The sequence below is a fragment of the Salmo trutta genome, chromosome 1 (genome assembly GCF_901001165.1).
Source record: "Salmo trutta chromosome 1, fSalTru1.1, whole genome shotgun sequence".
In the NCBI taxonomy this organism is placed as follows: Eukaryota; Metazoa; Chordata; class Actinopteri; order Salmoniformes; family Salmonidae; genus Salmo; species Salmo trutta.
The window spans coordinates 56,276,778-56,301,954 of record NC_042957.1 but is presented as its reverse complement, the minus strand read 5'-3'; the positions used below and the strand labels follow the sequence as shown (position 1 = coordinate 56,301,954).

Below are 25,177 nucleotides of genomic sequence, written 5' to 3'. Positions count from 1 at the left end.
ATTATTGGGATGTGTCAAAGCAACAGTAGGAGTAGAAGAGAGTAGTCTCCTAATGCTGTCTGAAAGTGTGCCTCTTCCTACAGTGTCTGTTTTTAGTCAGAGACAAAGTCAGGGGAGAGGTATCACACTGTTTAGGTCCTTACACACAATTACACAAAATGTGGACAACAAAATTAAAACATCACAATCACAGGGCCATAACTCAGACTGTACAGACAAATCCATTGTCTGGTTGTCCCTGTGCCAGCAGCAAGTCTGTCCCTTTTGTGTCAAGAAAGAACAGCATGACATAATGGCCTCTTGGAGACTGGCAGCACAGTTTAGGGAAACAAGATAGCCTTCATGTAATAGTTTTGCTCATTGTACAGCTTTAACCTACTGTAAATATATTGCATGGAAGGCAAAGCACAATTGAGGTAGCAAGATGAAAGACCTATATCGATGTTGTACGACTCGTTTTGTTGTGTTCTACATAGCTTAAGTTAGTCTGAAGGCAGTGTACAGACAATAAAGATTCTAACTCTTGACATACTTTAAATTAACTCTCTAAGGCAGTTTCCAGAAATAAGCTCTCTGCGGGCACATAATGCTACAATTACAAGCTGCTGTTACAGTGGCAAATCTCCCATGGTAATTATAGTTATCTTCATCAGTGTCCATGAATGTGGTAATTGCGTCAGATAAATAATTGATACTGTAGATAAGGTATAGTTCTCTCTGTGGTGTCCACAATGGCCATTTTGACCTAATTACGTATAACTCTGGACTGTGTAATATGTGTGTATGATTAATGCTCTGGTTTATGAGGTACCTCACTCAAACTGACAATTAATATGGACCAGTCCCATCAGTCATATAAATAGGACCACTGCTTGGACTTTTTACTGTAACAGAAACTACATTAGATGACCTCTGAACCTCTGAATGTTGGTATACACGGCCTCTTTCTCTGTAGTGTCATCATCAAGCAAATTAAGCATGATAATGACTATAGTGGGTGCTGGTACTGTAAAACTCTGCTGACATATACTGAGAGGTGGGGGGGTGACTGTGAGAAGGTCAGTTCTGCCGACTTTTTAAAAGGACATTCTATTCCAAAATAAATGAAAATTCTAAAATAGAATTTTCCACTCCGGAAATGAGCCCAATAACATATTGGTCCATATTATCAGGCAGGTGTGTTATTTAGCAATAAGCATTATCACCTGATTGATGTAGCCCACCTGATGCTAACTGTTAGATATAAACATTAGGCTATCTTGTTGCCAGTCAGCAACATATTGACTTGAATGCCCCCCCCCCCCCCCCCCAAAAAAAAAGAATTCCACTGGCACTCAGCTAACCAAGGATCATGTACTGTGAACTATTGTAGGTCTACCTGTTACACCTACCCCGTGTTACAATTAGCCCCGATCTTATGCATTCAACGCCATTAGCGAGCTCTGACGAGCATAAACCATGCTAAAAAATCTGGTTCTAAAATAGTGCATTTTACACATGTTTGGGATTTGAGAAATAAGTGTAGTGACACTAGAACGCTCCGTGATCCTCCGCTATTTACAGTGGCCATCATAACTGCTTTTAAATGTGGGTTTTCCCGCGACTGTATTAAGAATGTTGTACAATGACTGGGCATCCATATGTCTCTCCCTGTGCAGCACTAATTTGAGTTCTCCTCAAGAGGAATATTACTTTCTCGCATAGAATGCGACAGGCTGAACAATTTAATAGGTAAACTAATCTACTATGGGGTTGTCTGATTTTGCAGTTGCTTACTCATGTTTTTGGTTGTGGAAAATGAAAATGTGGATAACACATTTTTCATTATATAATTCAAAATTAGGGAGAGGTGTCATGCCCATAGAGGGCACAGATGTACGTACCCCCACAGATTTGTCTTGTTTATATATATTATTATTTAAAAAATAATACTACTAGCCACCTAGCAATTTTATGCCCAGATAGGTTCCTAATCTCCCTACATCATAACTAGCTACCAAGAAGCCATTTCAGGCTATCAGTCAAGTTAGAGTAGCTAGCTTGTCTAACTATATTAGCTGGCATGCCTTTAGAAAAGCAAGCAATTACTATATGTACTGAATAAGACTCACATTACCTTCAATCTTTTACCCACATTTTTGCAGAGATGCAGAAAAGCAAATTTAGTTTCTTTAAAAAACTGTCAGGAGGATACAGACAGCTCAAGAGGTAACCTATGTTTAGATATGCAGAAAAATAAACAGTTTTGACATAGAATTAAGCATAATTACTATGGTTCTAGATTGCAGCAAAATGCTGTTTCAGGTGTTTGAAAAATGCTAAATTCTCCAACTTCAGGACCGGGACATATCCCAGTATGGATCACCCCCAAGCCATCCTCATGTACTTTGTGCCCCCTCAGATTTTTGGGGTGCCTGACGCCACTGACCAAAGGTACAGGGTCTCATTTGAATCATAGGTGCTGGGTGTCGGACCCATTGGGATCCGGGCCAAATAAACCCCTGTGAATGCCCGAAGAGAAGATTTACAGAACAAGAACAAGTGTCATCTCCCTGCGACTTCACTGAGTCATTTAACTTCATATTTAAAGTCCTGAAACCCAAAGCTCTGCCAGATCAGATAGCCTAATCATTAAAAGGAGACCCCAAATATTGACACATCCTTGGAAGCCAGAGTCACTGTTACGGTGATGAGTCATCACACAAACATGTCAAAACTCTAAACTGATTTATCCTTCAATCACGACCAGATAGTCCATCTGCTCCGGAGGGAGGGAGGACTGAATTTCAGCTCAAGAGGCCTTCATCCCTCCCTCCCTACCCTCCCTGACCCCTGTCCTAGGCCTCTCCCATATTATTGAAACCTATATACTAGCTGTTGAGTAACTGTTTGAGTTTCTGTTTTCAAACCTTCTCTGGCCCCTCTATGCAAACAGTGAAATCCACCAGGAGGGATTCAGAGAATGCACTAGGACAAACAGATCACATACTCTTTAAAACACACATCTGATTCTGATCCCAGAACAGGTAGAATGAAGCCCTCAGATCAGATGACAGTGACAGGTAGGACATGATGAAGGGGAAGTATATATATAAAGTCGCGGGCACAGTACTTAACCTTCGATACAATATTTAAGTAACCCTCCCCCTACAGTGTCAGTCCTGCAAGGTGCTACTGGAATGTGGCTCAGTGCCAGTCATCCTGTGGTAGCTCCCTTTTTGTTTTATTTTTCTCCAGTCTGCGCCACCAACCTGCCTGAGAGGACACTGGGACAGATCACCATTTAATGGTAACTTTTTGCTTCTAATTAACCAATGACCTCTCTTCTGAATTCACTCAAAATACATTTTGCCTGCTTATAATGAGGCTTGAAAAGTCATCTCTTTCTGTCAAGCTGTCAGTCATTCTCACGTTAGAGTTTACTTGGTGGATATTAGTGAATATTAGCCTGTAACTGAACAGCACACGTGTGCAACCACCGAATTGCTTTTGCTAATACATTGTGTTACATCATAAAGTTTACTTACATTCACTTTCACTTTCTCCTCCAAAATTGTGTTTGTTAATATTTTATGGGATGTGAGGCAAACACTTATCCACCTTTTTTGCTATTCCTTGTCTATGCTATTCACTCTCCTCTTATGTCAGAGGCATGTGGACTGACTGATAATACTGTTTGAGAACTGCTCTGAGATAATTATGAAGTGGGCCATTTAAATTACAGGGTAAGGTTGTTGATTGTTTATAGATGGCTGGTTGTTTTGTCTGATGCTCCCATGGCCTAAGGGCTCAGACAGGGGCCTGGCAGCTGGAATTACATAGAAGACAGTTTTAGATGGCCAGACATGAACTCACGACCCTTCTGGTCACAGAGCCACAGCCAAGATGCACGCCTGTGTGTGCTTAAACCCAGGAAAGAGTGTTTTTCATTACAGCTATCTTGAGATCTAAACTATCTTGACTACATGAAGCCAGCTCAGATTTTTGTCCTCTCAAAATCGGATAGGAGAGTCCCACAAGATAAGAAGGAAGTGGCTATAGATGGAGAGGAGTTGGCAGGGTGTACAGAGAAGAGTGAGATTGTGAGAAAGAGTTACTTTTTGGAGGAGAGGAACGGTCACACAGAATATTGGGTCAGACAGAAACCAAATAAACTAGTTAGGATTGATTCTCCTCTGTGAAGTCTCTGGCAGGAGGTACAGCACTGACTGCAAAATAAAGGTAATACAATCTCTGGATGGTATTTTAGTCTGGTATTGTGGTGGGGCACTCTCAATCTGCCCCTCATTGACCACCACCCAAACAAAACTTCGCTAACTCCACTACTTCCAGTACATTACACTGAGCTAGAGGCAAAGTGATTGAGCCCCTGGCTTTGCACAATGCAGGGTGATCCACAACAAGATCCACTCTCAGATCCACACTCGTATCCACACTCAGATCCTTTAATGGAGAGTGTTCCTCTCAATAAACAGTCTTCTCTATGGCAATGTTGCCTAACTAACATAATGAAGTGTGTCCTATTCAGAAACACTCCAATACTGTAAATGGTAGTGAGTCAGCCAGGTGCTATGCTCATCATCTCAGCGACTGGAATATTAAAGCCCAGCGTTCGAAGCCGCCATACCTGGAAAACACTCAATATAACACACCAGCTTTCAAAAGTCTGTTTAGAGAATAGTAAGTCCAATGTTTATGTTCAAGGTTCTTCTGTGCTGTGAGCGTCTGATGGAACAAAGTGCTAGCTCAGCACTCTAGACAGACACCTGGTAATCCTATGCCCTCAGACTCCAGTGACACACAGTGCCAGCCAGCCACCTCATTAGTAAGTGGTGAACTAAAAGCCATCTGGGTAAAACCACAGACTATAAAAGCACCGTAGAGATGAACTCGAGTTCAGAATAGCTATCAAAGCTCGATGATGCACTGACTTATAAAGTAATCAATCCTGGAGAAAAAAATTAACAGGTCACCTACAGGCTAATAAATCTTATGAACTCCAATGTCATGGATAGTGCTTCAGGCATCATTTTTGGAATATCAAATCAAATGTTATTTGTCACGTTTCATAAACAACAGGTGTAGACTAACAGTGAAATGCTTATTGACCAATATGATAACATTTTCTGTAAATCCCCTCAATATTTTAGGCAAATGTCAAACAAATTGTTTTTTTTATCATGTTAGGAATGACAGCAGCATAGTTTCTTTATGTTGCGGTTTCAATCAAGGTGCAATCAAGGTATACAGGGGCAGGGGCATGGGCAAATGGAAATACAGCAGTCATCTTCACCCCTGGTTCTCTGGTATTATAATAGCTTGTCCTGTGTTTATTACATAGTAAGTATATTGTTAGTACACAGGTATAAGAGCAACTAAATGTAATAATAGCCAACTATAGCCTACCTTGAATTCCACTGACAGTTGCGGGATGTATTCCAGAGTCCAGAGTGCCCTAACAAGTGATGCCAACTGCTCAGTGACTTCACCTCTGGCATGCTGCGTGTCTTCACTTTTAACAATCCCATTAATTCTCCTTCGACTCAAATCCAATTTGTACCGCTCCAACCCGAGATACTCTGCGAGCAGGTCAGTGTTGCTCAAGCACTGGACCACGGCGTTCATGAAACAGGTGTTCCCGTGATTTTTCAAGCCTAGAACACCTGGAATGTTGCCACCATAGCACCATAAAACCCTTTCTTTCACCGAGCAACGGGAAGAAGCTATCGAATTATTTTTAACAGAATCATCCCCGGCGACCTGGACATCCTCTTTGATATTTCCTGAGTTGGCACTGAGTGTGCAAGGTGTCCCGTCACGAAACCCTCCATCGTCATCCTCTGCGCCCTGAACTGCAACGTCTCCAAAGTGGGTAAAAGTGCCCAAAGTTTTGATAATTTTATTTACAAAACTCCCCACCGACTTCAATGATTTCTTTCGAAAAAGCCGTCCATGTTTCTGTTTGTTTTCCTTGCGCGTTGTTGCCTTTGACGTGGCTTCATCCTTCACTCTGCAGTGTTTATCCATATCTTTATAATACTTTGCCGATGTTGGAGAATTCTGGAATTAATTTCGAGGCCAGTGTGCCACTTTTCTGCAGAGATTTCCCATCCGGATACCGTGAGGAGGACAGAAAACAAGCGCACAGAGGTGAAACCGTTGCGGAGCCATGGCACGTCAACACATATCAACTCCGTGCAGCCGGTAAACGTCAAACATTTCAACACTTACTGAAACCCTTAATGCTTGTTGACCAAATTACACGAGCTCCATCGAAGTTCAACATTACCCCCGCCTTTCCTTGCCTCCTACTTGCAGCCTTTACGGGCATGTACACACGCACTTACCCATTGCTTCGAACTTCGCCTGGAAAGAGGCGTGTATTCATATGCGTAGTGTGTGACTATTCCCTCCCACTTTGATTCTAGTCCCGGTATCATCAAAGTAGTTTATGCTGGCATAGTAGGCTATACAAACGCTGACTCACAAGTTGATGTTTCCAGGTTGAACTTTTATTCTAATGAAAACAATCAGTTTTTCATGGTTGAATGTTGAAACAGTCATATTTTCTGTTTGGCAGATTTTCTCTGTTAATATTAAATATATGGATTAGTCATGGACAAGTTTTTGCATTCAGAACACACCCATATTAGCCAATCATAAATGGATTAATGATGTGTAGACATTATTCAAGTAGGTTATGTGGGTTTCCCAATGTTAGGGAACCCCTGCTGTTTCAACCCACTGGCATGAAGGGCAGTGGTGAGGTGCTCACCTGAAGAGAGCAGTAACCAACCATACACAACAAGATAGAAGGATATGATGGAAAATAAGCAGACATATTTCAGTCAGGTTCATCTCAAACATGAACTTTATGGAGTTTGTTGGTTGGGGGAAAAAAACGGTCCACTATCTTTGCAAAGGCTCTGGTAGGCCACCTTGTAAGCATAAGTGCATTCCTTTTACATTCACAACAATATCATTCAATACCTTGGGGAATGTCCTGGCAGAAATGGAGACCTTGTGAAATAATGTCTTGTTCATCTATACTCAGGCAATGAAATGGGATCACTAATCAGAGTAGGATTTTTAAAGGCCCAATGCAGCTGATTTTATCTCAATATCAAATCATTTCTGGGTAACATTAAGTACCTAACTGTGATTTTTTTCAATTAAAATGGTAAAAAAAAAATAAAGCTTCTTAGCAAAGAGGAATTTCTCAAGCAAGAATTTTGCTAAGACTGTCTGGGAGTGGTTTGAGTGGAGAGGGAAAAACTGAAATGTATCTGTTATTGGCAGAGAGGTTTGGAACTCTCTTTCTTATTGGTCTATTAAGTAATTTACCACATGGTGATGTCACCATGAAAGGCCAAAACTCCCTCCCACCAAAACAGGCAGAAATTTCAGGCAGTCTTTTCAAACAGTTCTTACACTAAAAGGGTATTATCATAATTTTCACAATTTTACAGTATTTTTCCAACCTCATAATGTGGAAATGTGGAACCTCCATGGCATAATGTGGAACCTCCATGGCAGTATGGACCCATCTACACTGATGCTGTTCACGTACTTGTTGTTGGAGCAGATCTTGGCACTGTTGATGCTGCCACTGTGCCCAGTGCCGATGTCTGTCACCTCCCCCTCAGAGTACCCCCCACACCTTCACCAGCTTGTCATCACCATTCGCCACCTACGTGAAGAAACAAAGCAATACGTTATTATGGGATATCAGTGTTTCATTTAATCTGTTGTCAGTGCAGTACAATGGGTACAGTACAGACTGTCTCATTTTACAAAGGCTTGATGAATGATGTCTCTGAGAGACAATAAGAAGTTGTGGCCTGAGATTAAATTGAACTGTATAAACCATACATATGCTGTTTCTTAATTTGTGCCAGTTTCTCACAGCAGGAAAATAGTCCTGCAGCAACAGGAAATATTAATTATTATGTGGATTATAATTAATAGATTTTTTTTGTAGGGGGTTGATACAGTTTTCATTAGGGCAAATCAAGTCTGAAACTTTAAAGTGGAAATTACAAAGTTAACAAGATTTAAGGTAACGCATCTGTATCTGTCACAAAATGGTCTCCATCGAGGGTGATGTGCATTCCATTAATGGATCCTGAGAGGGACCCTTCTAGTTCTCGTAAGGCAAACCCGTCATACACCTCCCAATAGCCAATCCGTCTCAGAAAAGATACAGTATGTTAAATATTACTGGCCTTGATGTGCAGTAAACGAGGATCGTAGAATAGTTGTGTGAAGAACTCTCATTAAACTGCAAAATGCATACAATAAAAATGTATAAAATCCACCCAACAGTTTCCAAAAGCGAATGCTCATTATTTTTCAACCAGGATTATAATATGCAAAGTATTTCACAATGACCAGTATTCATTATTCAAACTTTTTAATCAATGCAAGTCTGTGTCAAAATCTCTCCTCCTGTTTAAAAAAATGATAAGCAGATGTATTGTGCATGCCAGCATTTATTGGCTGGTAAATCATTTTGGAAGATTTAGAACTAAAGCCTTGACTTTCTCCTAATGAGTCCTTCACAGTATGCAAATAGAAACTGCTACCGTCTATCAAATAGTAAAATGCAGTGGTTAAAACATGGTTGTGTGTGGGAAGGAGCCATAATCATCTCTGGGGTTGGCAGCTGTCTCCTTCTAGCTTCGGCCTCCCGTTGCAATTGTTATATGAAGTTATTTTTAGACCACAAATACCACATTTCCCTTTTAAAACGCAGGTGCCTTTCTATTTTTCCCTTGTTGAAAAGTGAATTAACCTACAAAGAAGGAGCTCAGTAAAAGTGTAGATGTTACATCCTATGTGATTGCGCTCACCACTTTTCATGGAAAAACACATGCTCCAGTACTGTATAGTTTAGACATACCTAGTCTATTGATGTAAAGAAATTATGCTAGCAAAAAGTATATTCTATTTATACACAAAACACTCCCCCTCAGATAAAAATAAAGAAATAAGTGTGTTTCTTTGAAAGTGCTGCAGTTTGATCCAGAGTCCTGAACCTAAAAAATCAGGTCCAAACTTCCATCATGAAGACATATGGATTGTACTTATGAAATACTCAATTACAATACTATGAAAACCAAGCCTCAAGAGAAATGATCTCTGTGGAATACCTCAGAATAACAATATTGTATGTGATGTTAGTGTGCTACTCAATGAATTGCTCTGGTACACCAGTGAAATAGATATATTTTAAGTTAAACAAAGAGAGATCATTTTCCAATGAGGTTTTCTCTGTGAAGAAGTAAACATCATCCTAGATAAAGTGGGTGACATAGACCATCTGGTTGCCTGAGTCATAGCTATGTCGTCTGCTTTAGGAACAAACAATCCCTTAGCAGAGAATACAATGCACTGTCATTGTCACTGCATTACGCTACAATGACATCTGGCGCTAAAATATGACCAGTGGCAAGGAGATGGCGCTCACACACGACTCACTGTGCGATCAATCATCCATTGTGTTTCAAAACCCATGGTAATAACTGTAAATAAATAATATGGTAGTCATTAACCCAATCAGAGTTGAATTCTCCCTCAATACTTTAGTCTGTGGCACAAATGAGCCTGACCTCAGTAAATGCTCTTCTATATCCTACTGTGGTGGTGGTACATTTCTGTCTGTGCTACTAGTGATGATCTGGTACTCCTCAGGGTGGTAGCAGACACTTCTAACCAGAGTATACACTATCTGCTGCTTCTATTTGTTTCACTATTTCACTGTTAGTATTTGATTCTATTTGTTCAACTATTAGTCCTTTCTTCATATCAATAGCATTGTAACCAGATTATGATATGAATAAATATGAGCCAAGGTGTGCAATGCTTGTGGTTTTTGAAAACGTTGTTTAACTGGTAGTCCCTAACACAGTGCAGTTGTTTCATGCCCACTAATGACCTTCTAAGGCATAAAGGTATCTATAATACAATTATTTGGTGGGTGCTGTTTTATTTCATGCATGTACAAGTGTGTATTAATATGCATGTGTGAATTGGAAATGTGTATTTTTGCATATCTGTGACGGCCGTCTGAAAGAGTAGACCAAGGCGCAGCGTGATTAGTGCTCATCATGAAATTTATTTGAATGAACACTGAATCAAAAAACCAAAGTGCAACAGCTAAACAGTTCTGTCAGGTAACAAATGACTAAACAGAAAATAACCACCCACAAAACCCAAAGGAAAACAGGCTGCCTAAGTATGGCTCCCAATCAGCAACAACGAATTACAGCTGTCCCTGATTGAGAGCCATACCCGGCCGAAACAAAGAAATACCAAACATAGAAAAAAGGCCTTAGAATGCCCACCCCAACTCACGCCCTGACCAACCAAAATAGAGACATAAAAGGATCTCTAAGGTCAGGGCGTGACAATATCCCAACTCTCATTGAGACACCCTCGGAAAGTGGGGTCACGGCCAGGGTCTGCCATTATCAGCGGCGACCCTATTTGTACTTTGCTCATGGTTCTTTATCTCCATCATTGTTGTTTAGCTTTATCTCTATGGTGCTTTATCTCCATCATTGTTGTTTATCTTTATCTCCATGGTGCTTTATCTTCTTGATCTTTACCTGTCCCTCCCCTCCCCGCTGGCAATCCTCTTGCAGCCTCTGGTGGTGGCGATGGCTGTCATTCACACCCATGCTGTGGGCGTTGTGCACAGTCATCATCAGCCTGCCAGTCTCAGGAGTGAAGCCACAGATCTTACCATCATTCCAGGCTGAAAGAAAACAACACAAAAAGTCAATGACTGGGAGAAATACAAACATGAATGCGTGACAGAAAGTATTGTTTTTCTTTCATCCGAGTTAAAAATGGCACAACTGTTGTTGCCCAACTAAATCACCACCAGAAGAATGCATTTGCATTTCCAGACAGCAGACACGGCTTATAATAGAAAGCCCCTGAGTTTCTGCTGCTAAGAAATGGAATGGGAAATCCACCACTGATGATGCTCCTGCCGTCAATTATGAATTCCACAGCGTTGCAGCCAGGTCATGTTGGGCACAGTGATATGTAGCACTTCTTTAGAGGTTTCCGTATGCCACATCCAGATGTCATTCTCAGAACGTGGCAAAGAGCTCAGATGAGCCACTGTGAGATATACATCAAGATATACATGTTAAGTTAAAGCACTTATCAGTCCATAATGAATTGATCTAGCTATTGACTATGACTATGATAAATATCATGCTTAACAATTTCTATTTTGGAGGACACAGGAAATGATTTACAGTAAATGATAGTATAGCCCCCTCTACTGGTGTCATTTAAAAAGGCAAATGGGCTTCAAAATGAACAGCCAGTCAAGCAGAATCAGTTCCCTATTTAGGGGACTGACCCTGCACACAAATGGAATGTGATGGCGTATATGATGTGACCTTTTAGCCTGTTGTGTCACTCACATCGTTCACGGCGCTGTTATGGCTGGTGGTGATCAGGTGATGAACTCTTCTTTGAAGTCAATATTGTTGAAACAGTAGATCTGTGTCCCTTCTGTGACCACAAAGAACTGGTGACCATCACCACAGGGCGCTATGGATGCCACACCTCCAGCTGAACCTTCCTGCCAAAGAGTAGAAACCAAAGAATACACATACAGGTAGTATTCATTATGTAGTACAGTGGTGTATTAGATGCTTTTGGAAGATGCACACAGGATTACTGAAGTGAAAGGATATCTATAAAAGTGAATAGACCAACATTCCAGACACTTGACTCACTTGATGTGTTTGAAGTTGGATGAGGATCCTGAACAGAGGGAACGTGCCATCTCCTGAGCCGACAATATGTTGCCTGTCTTCATCACAGATTGTGTTCACCCCATGTAGACAACAAGGGGCAATGCATGCTGAGTTCTGAGTTTTATACTGCAGTCTATCTAACTAAGCCAGATATTAAACTCCTCTTACCGTGTTCCTTTTTTGAAGCCACCTTGCTGAACTTCTGTTTCACTGGGCCACGGCCCATTAAGAAGCTTCGTCTTGAGATTGACTTTCAGGATATCCCCACTAGTGCCACAGTAGAAATAGCTGCCTTCCTCAGGGATCTGTACCAAGAAGTAACAAGTTATTCAGGCTGCAAACTGCTGGATGCTGAGGAAACAGCACTCTCACAAATGTATCAGGGCTCTACAGCCTACATTTTTCAACTTAGGTGCACACGTGCTCCTTGTATGAAAGGTCAGCGTAGAGCCCTGTGTATAGCCATGTGTTACTGCACTGTATGTTCTGATACTATAATTAGTATAGAACAAGAAGGCCCACACTCTGTTAAAGCTCCCAATTCACAGATTTATTGACAACGTTTCGATCCGAAACGGATCTTAGTCGATTTATGACCTGACGAAGATCCGTTTTGGATCGAAACATCAGTAAAGCGGTGAATTGGGAGCTTTAACAGTGTGCGGGCCTTCTTGTTCTATACTAGTAGTTTTTATTAGCCCAGCACCTATGTTTTTAAGGATGTGGTATGACCACAAACTCTTCTGATATTGTAATTACCCAAATGCATTTCACATTTGTTTTCAGCTGCCCTGTCTGACATTCAGTGTGTGTGATCTTGTGGGGAAGATCAAGTTCCCAAACGCGGAGAGTTTCGCTACAAGAAGATGATCCATATCCTTATAGGCCTTTAGCTGTGACATTTCATTAGGTGGGCCAAGCCAAAATTATACAAAAATAGCTCTTTAAATATACATACTGTTCTGCCTATACAAAGATGTTGTCACTTGTGTTGGAGTATTGCAGAGTAAGGCAGTGACCACCACTGTGGGCTGAGGCCGGGCTTCCACAACTGGATTCTGTTTTCTATATTCCACACCACTATATGGAAATTACAGACACACACAGTTATTCAGTTAAAATGTATGAATATGACTATTTGTAACTATTATATTATAACAGAGGATCTGAGTCAAATGTCAGTATTTCACAAAGTTTGACACACTATTGCTATGGCTAGTACCTGCCATCATCGTGACCCCCAAGGGTCACCAGATACTTGACATTGAGGGGAGAAGGCCAATTCTTCCACTTTTGCTAACACCAAATGATATATTGAATCCTCAAATGTATGACATACTAAAAGCAAAACTGGTTATGTATGAAGATATGTAGAAACTGCTTCTCCAATAGAAATCTTTGATCACGTTATTGAATCTAACCAATGATGTATATAAACTCTGGATGACTGACAGGGGGGGCGCTTACTCCTCCATTGTAAAAAGATTTTGGAAGCTATAGATTTTGGAAGCTACTGCTCAAACCACCGTCTGGTCTGCGGAGCCTGCTTCACAAGCGTTCCCGGAAGTCTTGGGAAAATGAATGGAGTTTTTGTAGCGTCCACTAGCTATGTGATATTATTCTGGATTTCTTTATGATCGATTGATGAACACAGTAATCAGTTCAGAAGAGATGACTAAAGTCTAGCTAGCTAGCAAGGACGTACAAGTATAACCAATAACTGCATCAAGATCAATAAGTGAAAAATTTTGTGTATATCCAACCTACTGGTAAACATTTACGAAGCACTCTCACTTTTTAGCTTCGACACCGACTGCCCCAAAAACTTTTTCACAGCCCTCCAGGTAGCAACGCTAGGCCCAGGAGAACCTCTGTGCATGCGTAGACAAAACATTTCACCCATATTTGACCCCGTTGAGGGAGAGATTACAGTGGACTCAATTTTCTCTCATGATTTTGGCCAATAACTCATGCAGCAGCGTGAAATGTGTGATAAGTTTGACAGAAACTCTGAAAATAATACATTTAATTTATATAGCGCTTTTCATTACGCTCCACCATCCAGGCAAGCACACTCTCCTCCGCTTCTCCTTCTATGGCTCCTCCAAGACCCAGAATGAAGCAGGTAGAGACATTATATAATAACTTATCCTTATGGCTGAGTTCATACCTATTCTTATATCACCAGTGGAATGCTCTTCTCTGTTGGAGTTTTGCATAATGTGTTGTGACTCAGTGCCCCTTGACACCTCAATAAAAGTGGTCATGCAAGGGCAGCCACTGTTCAGTGTAGGGGTCTTTATTGGGGTCACATCCGGCTCAGATCACTCATCTGTGTGGAAGACACCCATTTATGACCATGTGAGCTGGATCGCAGGCTTCTTTGCCATGATGACAAATGAGGGAACAAAGTAATTATCCTGTCATGGTCATGTATGACCTTTGGCACCTTAATGAAAGAGCGTATTTAGTGAAAAGCTGCAGTTGACCTCTAGAATCGCATCGTCAGGAGAAATATGACCAACATCGAAGATACAAGACTCACTCTCTCTTTAGAATGTCTCACACCAAGTATTTCCAAGTATTTGGTATAGTCTAATACACGCCTCTTTCTGCAGACCTTTTGTGCCAAATGCCAAACTGTGTTGATTTCTTTTTTTCCCCCATTTCCTACAGAGGGCAGTATTTTGAAGGAACTGATGGGTTCACTGAATTGTTTTTCATACTGCAAATTTTATGAACACAGTGACATGGGACTGTGGCCAAAGACAGACCCCAGTGGAAGAAGATTGTTGCAGCAGGTAGCCTAGTGGTTAGAGCATTGGGCCAGTAACTGAAAGGTTGCTAGATTGCATCCCTGAGCTGACAAGGTAAAAATCTGTCGTTCTGCCCCTGACAAGGCAGTTAACCCACTGTTCCTAGGCTGTCATTGTAAATAAGAATTTATTCTTAAGTGACTTGCCTAGTGACTTGCTTAGTTAAATAAGAAAAATGTCCCACCCAGGTCAAAGAGGACTAGGTAATGTGTCAGGGACCTTCTCACTGTTTTTCTGAGTGTCAATTTTAGTGCCCATTGTCTTTATTTTGATAGTACTGGCTGTTAAAGAGAAAGCAATGTTGAGCCATGTCATTTTTTGTTGCAACAATAACATTTCAGTGCAGAAGATAAAACCTGAGGACAGTCAGAACACAGCAATTCCTGCAGATGGATGTGTAAAAAGACAGAAGAGGTGTAGGACAATAGGACACCATGTCGGAACTGAAATATCTAGATCAACAAAACATAGCCAGATCTTAAATTGATCCCCATAGAATTGAAAGTGAACAGACAAATCCGTCATATAGAACCCTTTAAAATGTATGTTGAAACCTAAAAACAGTGAAACTTAAAAATCCCAGTGTTGGGTCTCCGTGTGCAATGGTGATGTTACAGTACTTACGCTCTAGTAATCTAAGCTTTTTTCCCCCTCTGATACCGTTGTTCAAGAACTATTTGAGGATCAGCATGTTCATTGAAGAATAGCCAGGAAAGAGAGGAGACAGGGCTCCCCCATTCTAAGACATTGTAGTTCCCCTTGCATGGGCAGCCCTGAGACCCTCTCCTGGCTGCACTCCAATGTGAACACAGGCCTTATATGCGCCTGATTGGCTCAGCAGGTCTCGGCAGGTGGCTAATTGGATAAGCTTTTAATCTTCACACTATCGCCGCCCTGCTGGATCAGAGGCACAGGGAGGCAGAGATCAGTCCTTTGGTAAAATACTTAGTAAACATTTCAGGGGTGTAATATTCACAATATCCTTATGGACAACAGAAACATGACTCAATAAAGATAATTAACAGGATGCATTCAGATGATAACAATGATTTAATCTGATTTGGGGACTGTGGAATTGGAATCAGACATAATTCAAATAACATAAAATTAAGAGATTTAAACTTTCTTTTTTTCTAAAAGGACATAATGCAGACAAGTGTTGACGTCTCTGTTATTCTACTTGGATTTCATCAATTTACATAAAGTCCACATACTGTGACATACAGTTGTTTTTTACCAAACCACAAATAAACGCTTTCTCATCTGGCCTCAATGTCCCTGCACTGCCTGTAGAGTGTCATTCCAGCAGTCTTCTCTGACACAGCACAGAAGTGTTTATAAAGTATACCCACACAGGCAGACATACCCACACAGGCCAAAATAAAGTAATTGGTCGCTCCTCCGCTCATACGGGAGCGAGTTGTAATCTTTTTATTCTTACGTCCTGTAAATGCATTTCCAAACAGCCCTCTCCAGTTACTATAGCCATAAGTTGTACAGATGTTTCCATATGAATCTGGAGTCCATTCACACACAGCATACAACCATGCATTACTGATAAATGTTATAATATCAATGTTACACGGTGGTGGCTGAACATGTTTTCTAAGGCATGGCATATACCAGGGAAGAGGACACAGGGGGTATCTGTGGGTTCCCGTTGGGGTGGTGGTTTGTTGCCAGCTGTTTGAACCACATGTTCAACTTCTCCAGATGGTGGAGATGTCCTTGTGACTGTGTGTGTGTCTGTGTGCATTTGAATGAGTGTGTGTTTCAAATCAAATTTGATTTGTCACATGCGCCGAATACAACAGGTGTAGACCTTACAGTGAAATGCATACTTACAAGCCCTTAACCAACAATGCAGTTAAGAAAAAAAGTGTTAAGAAAGTATTTACTAAATAAACTGAAGTAAAAAATAAATAAATAAAACAAAAAGAAAAAATAAGAAAAAAAGAAAAATAACAAATAATTAAGGAGCAGCAATAAAATAACAGTAGCGAGGTTATATACAGGGGGTACCAGTAGAGTCAATGTGCAGGAGCACAGGTTAGTCGAGGTAATTGAGGTAATATGTACATGTAGGTAGAGGTAAAGTGACTATGCATGGATAATAAACAGAGAGTGGCAGCAGCGTAAAAATGGGAATGGGGGGCGGACAATGCAAATAGTCCGGGTAGCCATTTGAGTAACTGTTAAGCAGCCTTATGGGGGTAGAAGGGTAGAAGGGGGTAGAAGCTGTTAAGGAGCCTTTTGGTCCTAGACTTGGCGCTCCGGTACCGCTTGCCGTGCGATAGCAGAGAGAACAGTCTATGACTTGTGTGACTGGAGTCTTTGACCATTTTTGGGTCCTTCCTCTAACACCGCCTAGTATATAAGTCCTGGATGTCAGGAAGCTTGGCTCCAGTAATATACTGGGCCATACGCACTACTTTCTGTAGCGCCTTACAGTCAGATGCCGAGCAGTTGCCATACCAGGCGGTGATGTAACCAGTCAAGATGCTCTTAGATTGTTGCAGCTGTAGAACTTTTTCATCGGGCTTGGCCACGCAGTCGTGGGTGAACAGGGAGTACAGGAGGGGACTAAGCGTGGGCCCCAGAGTTGAGGATCAGCGCGACAGACGTGTTGTTGCCTACCCTTACCACCTGGGGGTCGGCCTGTCAGGAAGTCCAGGATCCAGTTGCAGAGCGAGGTGTTTAGTTCCAGGGTCCTTAGCATAGTGATAAACTTTGTGGGCACTATGGTGTTGAACGCTGAGCTGTAGTCAATGAACAGAATTCTCACATAGGTGGTCCAAATTGTATGTGTAGATTGCTTGACAGAAATGGTAGCAGAAGATGAATGTTGAACTTCGTTGCACACATATGATGCTGCGTACCATTTCGCGCAGTGACGCTGTAGGTGTGATCGAGGCGTAACAGAATGATCCCAGTGACCTGGACATCCTCTGATATATGTGTAAGGTGTCCCTTCCCGAAAGCCTCCAACGTAGTCCTCTGAATCCTGCGCTTCAACGTCTCCTAACTGGGTAAAAGTGCCCAAAGTTTAGATAATTTCATTTACAAAACTCCCCAAGGACTTAAATGATTTATTTCGAAAAAGCTGTCCAGGTTTGTTTCTTTTCCTTGTACTTTGCTGCCTTTGGCATGGCTTCTTCCTGTTTATCCATATCTTTATAATACTTTGCCGATGTTTGAGAATAATGGAATTCATTTTGAGGCCAATGTGCCACTTTTCTGTAGAGATTTCCCATCCGGATACCATGCGGAGGACAGAACACATGCGCACAGAGGCGACACCATCTTGGAGCCAAGGCACATCAACACATTGACTCGGTGCAGCCGATAAACGTCCCTCATACATTCCAACACTTACTGAAACCCTTCATGCATACATGTATGTTGTGAAAATTACAACCAGGGACACCTGAAGTCAATATTAAATTAATAATTATTTATTATCAGCAAGCTGGAGAGGTTCCAACAAACTTAATGTACCATAGTACACGTCAATCGGGAGCTCCCCCGGGGCAGTCCCGTTAGTTCTCTTATATACTGCTTACACAGACAAGTTATATTTGCATGACTAACATTATTCATTATTCATAATTAATTCATCATTAACATTTGGTTCATGCATGTGAGAGACCAACACCTCACAAGACTTCCTCTCTCCAAGCTGAGACCTTGAAACTGAGATAACCCCTTTCGGTCTCAAAGCAATGTCCTGGGCGTACTGCCAAATTGCTTATACTAATAGTGAGAATTCCTCCCAAGCACGATCAATCAGTCACTTGCATGAACCCAGTCAAATTGGTTATTAGAAAAGTACAAACATAAAACTTTCCTTCACACATATTCAAGAGAGGAGGATGGCATTGGCATTTCTCTACAACTAGGGTGAGTCAACATGTTTTGCTACTTGCAAGCATGCACGCACGGACACACTGTAACAACCGTCGTCAAGAATGGACCAAGGCGCAGCGGGAATGTGGATACTCATAGTTTCTTTTAATAAACTTAAGTAAAGAATCCACAGGCAAAACAATAAACACGACGGCAACAGTGTCGCAGGCTCACAAACGCAGTGCTCACAAACAACTACCCACAACCCCAAAGAAAAACACACACTCCTATATAGGACTCCCAATCAAAGGCAACTCAACACACCTGCCTTCAATTGGGAGTCCCAATCACCAACACAACCATTCACACACACAAAACCCCCTGCCACATCCTGACCAAAACTAACACAATTACGCCCTCTGCTGGTCAGGACGTGACACACACGCACGGACACACAGACAGACATCAGTACCATGGACAGCCACATCATATTTAGCTGACGTTGATTGGACTAAATTGTTTTAGGTATATTTTGGTTGTCACTGTACTAGACTAAGCATAGGGGATTTGATGATTTTGAAATGTTAAAGTTGAAATGGTGCTGGAATAGTGTAAGCAGCTCCTCTTTTTCTTTGCGACTTGCGGTAACTATCTGTGGTTCAAAATCAATAGTTGTTTAGTCCAAAAATGTCGGAAACATGAACTTGCTTGACCATGATGTAGGTCATAGAACTGTTTGTTAGCCTACATGCAATATGCTTTGTGGACTTCACCGGACAGATGTTGCTCCCTGCTCTGCAGTTTTGTGATGAAACACTGGTGTGGTTGAATTTGTTCTGCCACTATGTCTTCTTATTGTCTCAGCCTTAGACCTATATATTACAGTGGCAAGGCATATGAACAAGCAGGGTATAGAGCAAACAACACAATTATCACAACACATACAGTAGGTTATAATATGGCAATTTTGTCCTGGCTTGGTTTCCCCAGTGGTGTAAAGTACTTAAGTAAAGATACTTTAAAGTACTACTTAAGTAGATTTTGGGGTATCTGTACTTTACTGTACTATTTATATTTTTTGCCAACTTTTACTTCACTACATTCCTAAAGAAAAGGATGTACTGTTATCTTCATATATTTTCCCGGACACCCAAAAGTACTTGTTACATTTTGACAGGAAAATGGTCCAATTCAAACACTTATCAAGAGAACATCCCTGGTCATTGTACCGTCTGGTTTTCTTAAGAGAATGCCGAGAGTGTGCAGAAGCTGTCATCAAGGTAAAGCGTGGCTACTTTGAAGAATCTAAAATAGAAAATATATTTTCCCTTTTTTGGTTACTACATGATTCCATGTGGGTTATTTCATAGTTTTGATTTCTTAACTATTATTCTACAATGTAGAACATAGTTAAAATAAAGAAAAACCCTTGAATGAGTACTGTAGGTGTGTCCAAACCTTTGACTGGTACTGTAAATATGTATATTTTTTTTCTCACAAAAGTAGTGCACTAGTATTAGCGGACAGATATAGATGTCTGTAGCACTGGGCAAAAAAATATCAGTATCTCCGCTTTGTAAAAAAGGTAGTTGTATAATAAAGAACAGTATCATGCAGGATTCACCCAGCCAGTGTGACGAGATTGATAAGCTCATTGAAGCAGTCTGGAAGATGGAAGGTTCATACAGTTCACCCGACCACCGTTGCCAGTACTAACTGATGGATACTGCCAGTTGTCACCTGACTTTCTCAGCCAGTCCTTCAACAGTTCTCTCCTCTTACAACTGAAAGACGTCTTAAAGGGGGAGAACAGAGACCTGTGCCACCAAGCTGCCCAAGAAGTTGATGACATCATCTCAGAGATTGTCATGCAACAGATACTACACCAGAAGCGCCAGAATGAGGTTCTGCGGTGCCAGCGCGACCAGCGCGACCAACTCATTGACACCAGACGTCAGAAGATGCTTGAGACGCAGTGCCAATCCACATCAGCTTCACCATTAGCCCCGGTCTCGGATCCGACCCCTGCTGTGGAGTCTCTCACAGTGGTGCTACAGCTTTCTCCAGGGCCAGATGAGCTACCAGAGCTCACCCTGGCGGAGCACCCTACCACTGTGCTCCAGCCGACCCCAGCCCTGCAGATCCAGCCTGTTTCGACAATGGAGCTCAAGTTAGTAGTAGGTTCTACTACACCGGCTCCTGCTTAGAGCTTCAGCTCGCCACTCCCACAGATGTGTTTCAACCAGCTCCTGTCGCAGAGTCTCAATTGGTTCTCACAGTTGTGCCATCGCCATCTCCATTGACCCCTGTTCTGGACCCAAGATTAATCCTTACCTACCTGCCTGCTTGCGAGAAGGAAGACCTACAGCCTTCTCCAGTAACGGAGGAGATACCAGAGTTCACCCTGAGGGAGAACCCTACTCCTACTACAGCTGACACCTCTGGATGTCAGTTGGTCCATAATTTACATTTACATTTACGTCATTTAGCAGACGCTCTTATCCAGAGCGACTTACAAATTGTCTGGGCCCTGTCAAATCAAATCAAAGTTTATTTGTCACGTGCGCCGAATACAACAGGTGTAGACTTTACAGTGAAATGCTTACTTACAGGCTCTAACCAATAGTGCAAAAAAGGTATTAGGTGAACAATAGGCAGGTAAAGAAATAAAACAACAGTAAAAAGACAGGCTATATACAGTAGCGAGGCTATAAAATTAGCGAGGCTACATACAGACACCGGTTAGTCAGGCTGATTGAGGTAGTATGTACATGTAGATATGGTTAAAGTGACTATGCATATATGATAAACAGAGGGTAGCAGTAGCGTAAAAGAGGGGATGGCGGGTGGTGGGTGGGACACAATGCAGATAGCCCGCTAAGCCAATGTGCGGGAGCACTGGTTGGTGGGCCCAATTGAGGTAGTATGTACATGAATGTATAGTTAAAGTGACTATGCATATATGATATACAGAGAGTAGCAGCAGCGTAAAAAGAGGGGTTGGGGGGTTGGGGGGGCACACAATGCAAATAGTCCGGGTAGCCATTTGATTACCTGTTCAGGAGTCTTATGGCTTGGAGGTAAAAACTGTTGCCATGCGGTAGTATAGAGAACAGTCTATGACTGGGGTGGCTGGGATCTTTGACAATTTTTAGGGCCTTCCTCTGACACCGCCTGGTGTAGAGGTCCTGGATGGCAGGCAGCTTAACCCCAGTGATGTACTGGACCGTATGCATTACCCTCTGTAGTGCATTGAGGTCGGAGGCTGAGCAATTGCCGTACCAGGCAGTGATGCAACCAGTCAGGATGCTCTCGATGTTGCAGCTGTAGAACCTTTTGAGGATCTCAGGACCCATGCCAAATCTTTTTAGTTTCCTGAGGGGGAATAGGCTTTGACGTGCCCTCTTCACGACTGTCTTGGTGTGTTTGGATCATTCTAGTTTGTTGTTGATGTGGACACCAAGGTACTCGAAGCTCTCAACCTGCTCCAATACAGCCCCGTCGATGAGAATGGGGGCGTGCTCGGTCCTCCATTTCCTGTAGTCCACAATCATCTCCATGTGGCTCAGTTGGCAGAGCATGGTGTTTGCAACGCCAGGGTTGTGGGTTCGATTCCCACGGGGGACCAGTACGAGGGGAAAAAAATTTATGAAATGTATGCATTCACTACTGTAAGTCGCTCTGGATAAGAGTGTCTGCTAAATGACTAAAATGTAAAAAAAAAAATGTAGTCTTGGTTAGGTTGAGGGATAGGTTGTTATTCTGGCATCACCCAGCCAGGTTTCTAACCTCCTTCCTATAGGCTGTCTTGTCATTGTCGGTGATCAGGCCTACCACTGTTGTATTGTCTGCAAACTTAATGATGGTGTTGGAGTCGTGCCTGGCCATGCAGTCATGGGTGAACAGGGAGTACAGGAGGGAACTGAGCACACACCCCTGGGGAGCTCCAGTGTTGAGGATCAGTGTGGCAGATGTGTTGCTACCTACCCTCACCACCTGGGGGTGGCCTGTCAAGAAGTCCAGGATCCAGTTGCAGAGGGAGGTGTTTAGTCCCAGGATCCTTAGCTTAGTGATGAGCTTTGAGGGTACTATGGTGTTGAACACTGAGCTATTGTCAATGACTAGCATTCTCACATAAGTGTTCCTTTTGTCCAGGTGGGAAAGGGCAGTGTGGAGTGCAATAGAGATTGCATCATCTGTGGATCTGTTTGGGCGGTATGCAAATTGGAGTGGGTCTGGGGTTTCTGGGATAATGGTGTTGATGTGAGCCATTACCAACCTTTCAAAACACTTTTTGCCTACGGACGTGAGTGCTACGGGTCTGTAGTCATTTAGGCAGGTTGCCTTTGTGTTCTTGGGCACAGGGACTATGGTGGTCTGCTTGAAACATGTTGGTATTACAGACTCAATCAGGGACATGTTGAAACTGTCAGTGAAGACACCTGCCAGTTGGTCAGCACATGCCTGGAGCACACGTCCTGGTAATCCGTCTGGCCCCGCAGCCTTGTGTATGTTGACCTGTTTAAAGGTCTTACTCACGTCGGCTACGGAGAGCGTGATCACACAGTCGTCCGGAACAGCTGATGCTCTCATGCATGCCTCAGTGTTGCTTGCTTCAAAGCGAGCATAGAAGTGATTTAGCTCGTCTGGTAGGCTCGTGTCACTGGGCAGCTCGCGGCTGTACTTCCCTTTGTAGTCTGTAATAGTTTGCAAACCCTGCCACATAAGACGAGGATCGTCGGAGCTGGTGTAGTTAGATTCAATCTTAGCCCTGTATAGACGCTTTGTCTGTTTGATGGTTCATCGCAGGGCATAGCAGGATTTCTTGTAAGCTTCCAGGTTAGAGTCTCGCACCTTGAAAGCAGCAGCTCTACCCTTTATCTCAGTGCGTAGGTTGCCTGTAATCCATGGCTTCTGGTTGGGGTATGTATGTACAGTCACTGTGGGGACGACGTCCTCGATGCACTTATTGATAAAGCCAGTGACTGCTGTGGTGTACTCCTCAATGGCATCGGAAGAATCCCGGAACATGTTCCAGTCTGTGATAGCAAAACAGTCCTGTAGTTTAGCATCTGCTTCATCTGACCACTTTTTTATAGACCGAGTCACTGGTGCTTCCTGCTTTAATTTTTGCTTGTAAGCAGGAATCAGGCGGATAGAATTGTGGTCAGATGTACCAAATGGAGGGCGAGGGAGAGCTTTGTACACGTCTCTGTGGATGGAGTACAGGTGATCTAGAATTTTTTTCCCTCTGGTTGCACATTTAACATGTTGATGGAAATTTGGTAGAACTGATTTAAGTTTCCCTGCATTAAAGTTTCCGGCCACTAGGAGCGCCGCCTCTGGGTGAGTGGTTTCCTGTTTGATTATTTCCTTATACAGCTGACTGAGTGCGGTCTTAGTGCCAGCATCTGTCTGTGGTGGTAAATAAACATCCACGAAAAGTATAGCTGAAAACTCTGTTGGCAAGTAGTGTGGCCCTGCAATTTATCACAATATACTCTATTTCAGGCAAACAAAATCTAGAGACCTTAGATTTCGTGCACCTGCTGTTGTTTACAAATATGCACAGACCACCCCCCCCCTCGTCTTACTGGAGTGTGCTGTTCTATCTTACTGGTGCAGCGTATATCCCGCTAGCTGAATATCCGTCGTCACTCAGCCACGATTCCGTGAAACATAGGATATTACAGTTTTTGATGTCCCGTTGGTAGGATATTCGTGCTGAAGGCCATGTCCAGCCTTGCCACTCATAAATCTCTGATCCCTGTCTGGTGGGATCTGCCTAGTCCTACCTTCGACCTCCAGCCTACTGCTGTCCAAAGACGTCTCCCTGCTCCTCCTTGGGAGCCCCCTCCAGTCTCTGCTGCAGTGGCTCGGTCCGTGTCTGCTGTCCAACCCCTGTCAGTCCCGGTCTGGTGGAACCTGCCGGTCTCAGCCCTGGGGTTCTTGCTAGCCCTTACAAACTGTTTCCCGCTAGTTCCAGCCTTGGGGAACGTTCCTGACGTGCCCGTGGGGGACCCTCCTGACCGACGTGTTCAGTGTCTGATCGTAGGAGACACCTAACCTTCTGCCCTACTAGGTCCTCAGTCTATAGCCATGTAGGTCCATAGTATCTTAGCCCTCAGTTCTCTGATCACCTAGTTGCTTCACAGTTTCCTGCAAAGCTGGGTCCCCAGTTTCCTATCCCAGTAGGATCAGGGCTTTCTGTCCTGATAGATCTAACATCCCTAGCTCACAGTCTGTAGCCCAGTCAAGCCCAAAGTCACTAGCTCTGTCAGGCCCCAAGTTTCTCCTGGACCCAGGGTCCACCTTTGCTACTTTTTCTCCCTCTCTTTCAGGTGTGCAGCTTTCTCCTCTCCTGAGATCTTAACCTGTTGTTGCTGTGAGGATTCAGCTGATCTCAGCTCCGGTCCCAGAGCCCTCTCCATTCGCTGACATGGTGGTCCAGCCGTCTATTGTCCTGAGATCTCCACCCGTCGCTGCTGTGGAGATCCAGCCGACCCCAACTCCTGTCCCTTGGGCCTTTCCTTTCGCCGATGGGGTGGGCTCACCATCTGCAGTCTGGAGACCCTCATCGAACTCTGCTGCTGTGGACCTGTGATCTATAGTCCTGAGAACTTCATTGAGACCTGCGGCCAAACCTTCGCCGCCTGCCGTACTGAGACCATCATCGAGCTCTGCTGCTGTGGCCCAAACTTCTGATCCGGGGCCCTCACCTGGTCTCTCTGC

At 42.9% G+C, this 25,177-nt stretch overlaps 1 protein-coding gene and 1 pseudogene across 1 annotated transcript in view; both read right to left on the bottom strand.

The window, feature by feature from the left end:
* Window positions 1-6,410, bottom strand: part of LOC115201783 (ubiquitin carboxyl-terminal hydrolase 43) — a 91,284-nt gene extending 84,874 nt beyond the window's left edge. The window contains exon 1 of the mRNA XM_029765673.1: window positions 5,407-6,410. Coding sequence (XP_029621533.1) covers window positions 5,407-6,027 — 621 coding nt within the window. The 5' untranslated portion in view covers window positions 6,028-6,410. The remainder of the gene's footprint in view (window positions 1-5,406) is intronic.
* Window positions 6,411-7,482: 1,072 nt separating this feature from the next.
* LOC115195430 (cilia- and flagella-associated protein 52-like) lies at window positions 7,483-17,481 on the bottom strand (annotated as a pseudogene).
* Between the last annotated feature and the right edge of the window lie 7,696 nt (window positions 17,482-25,177).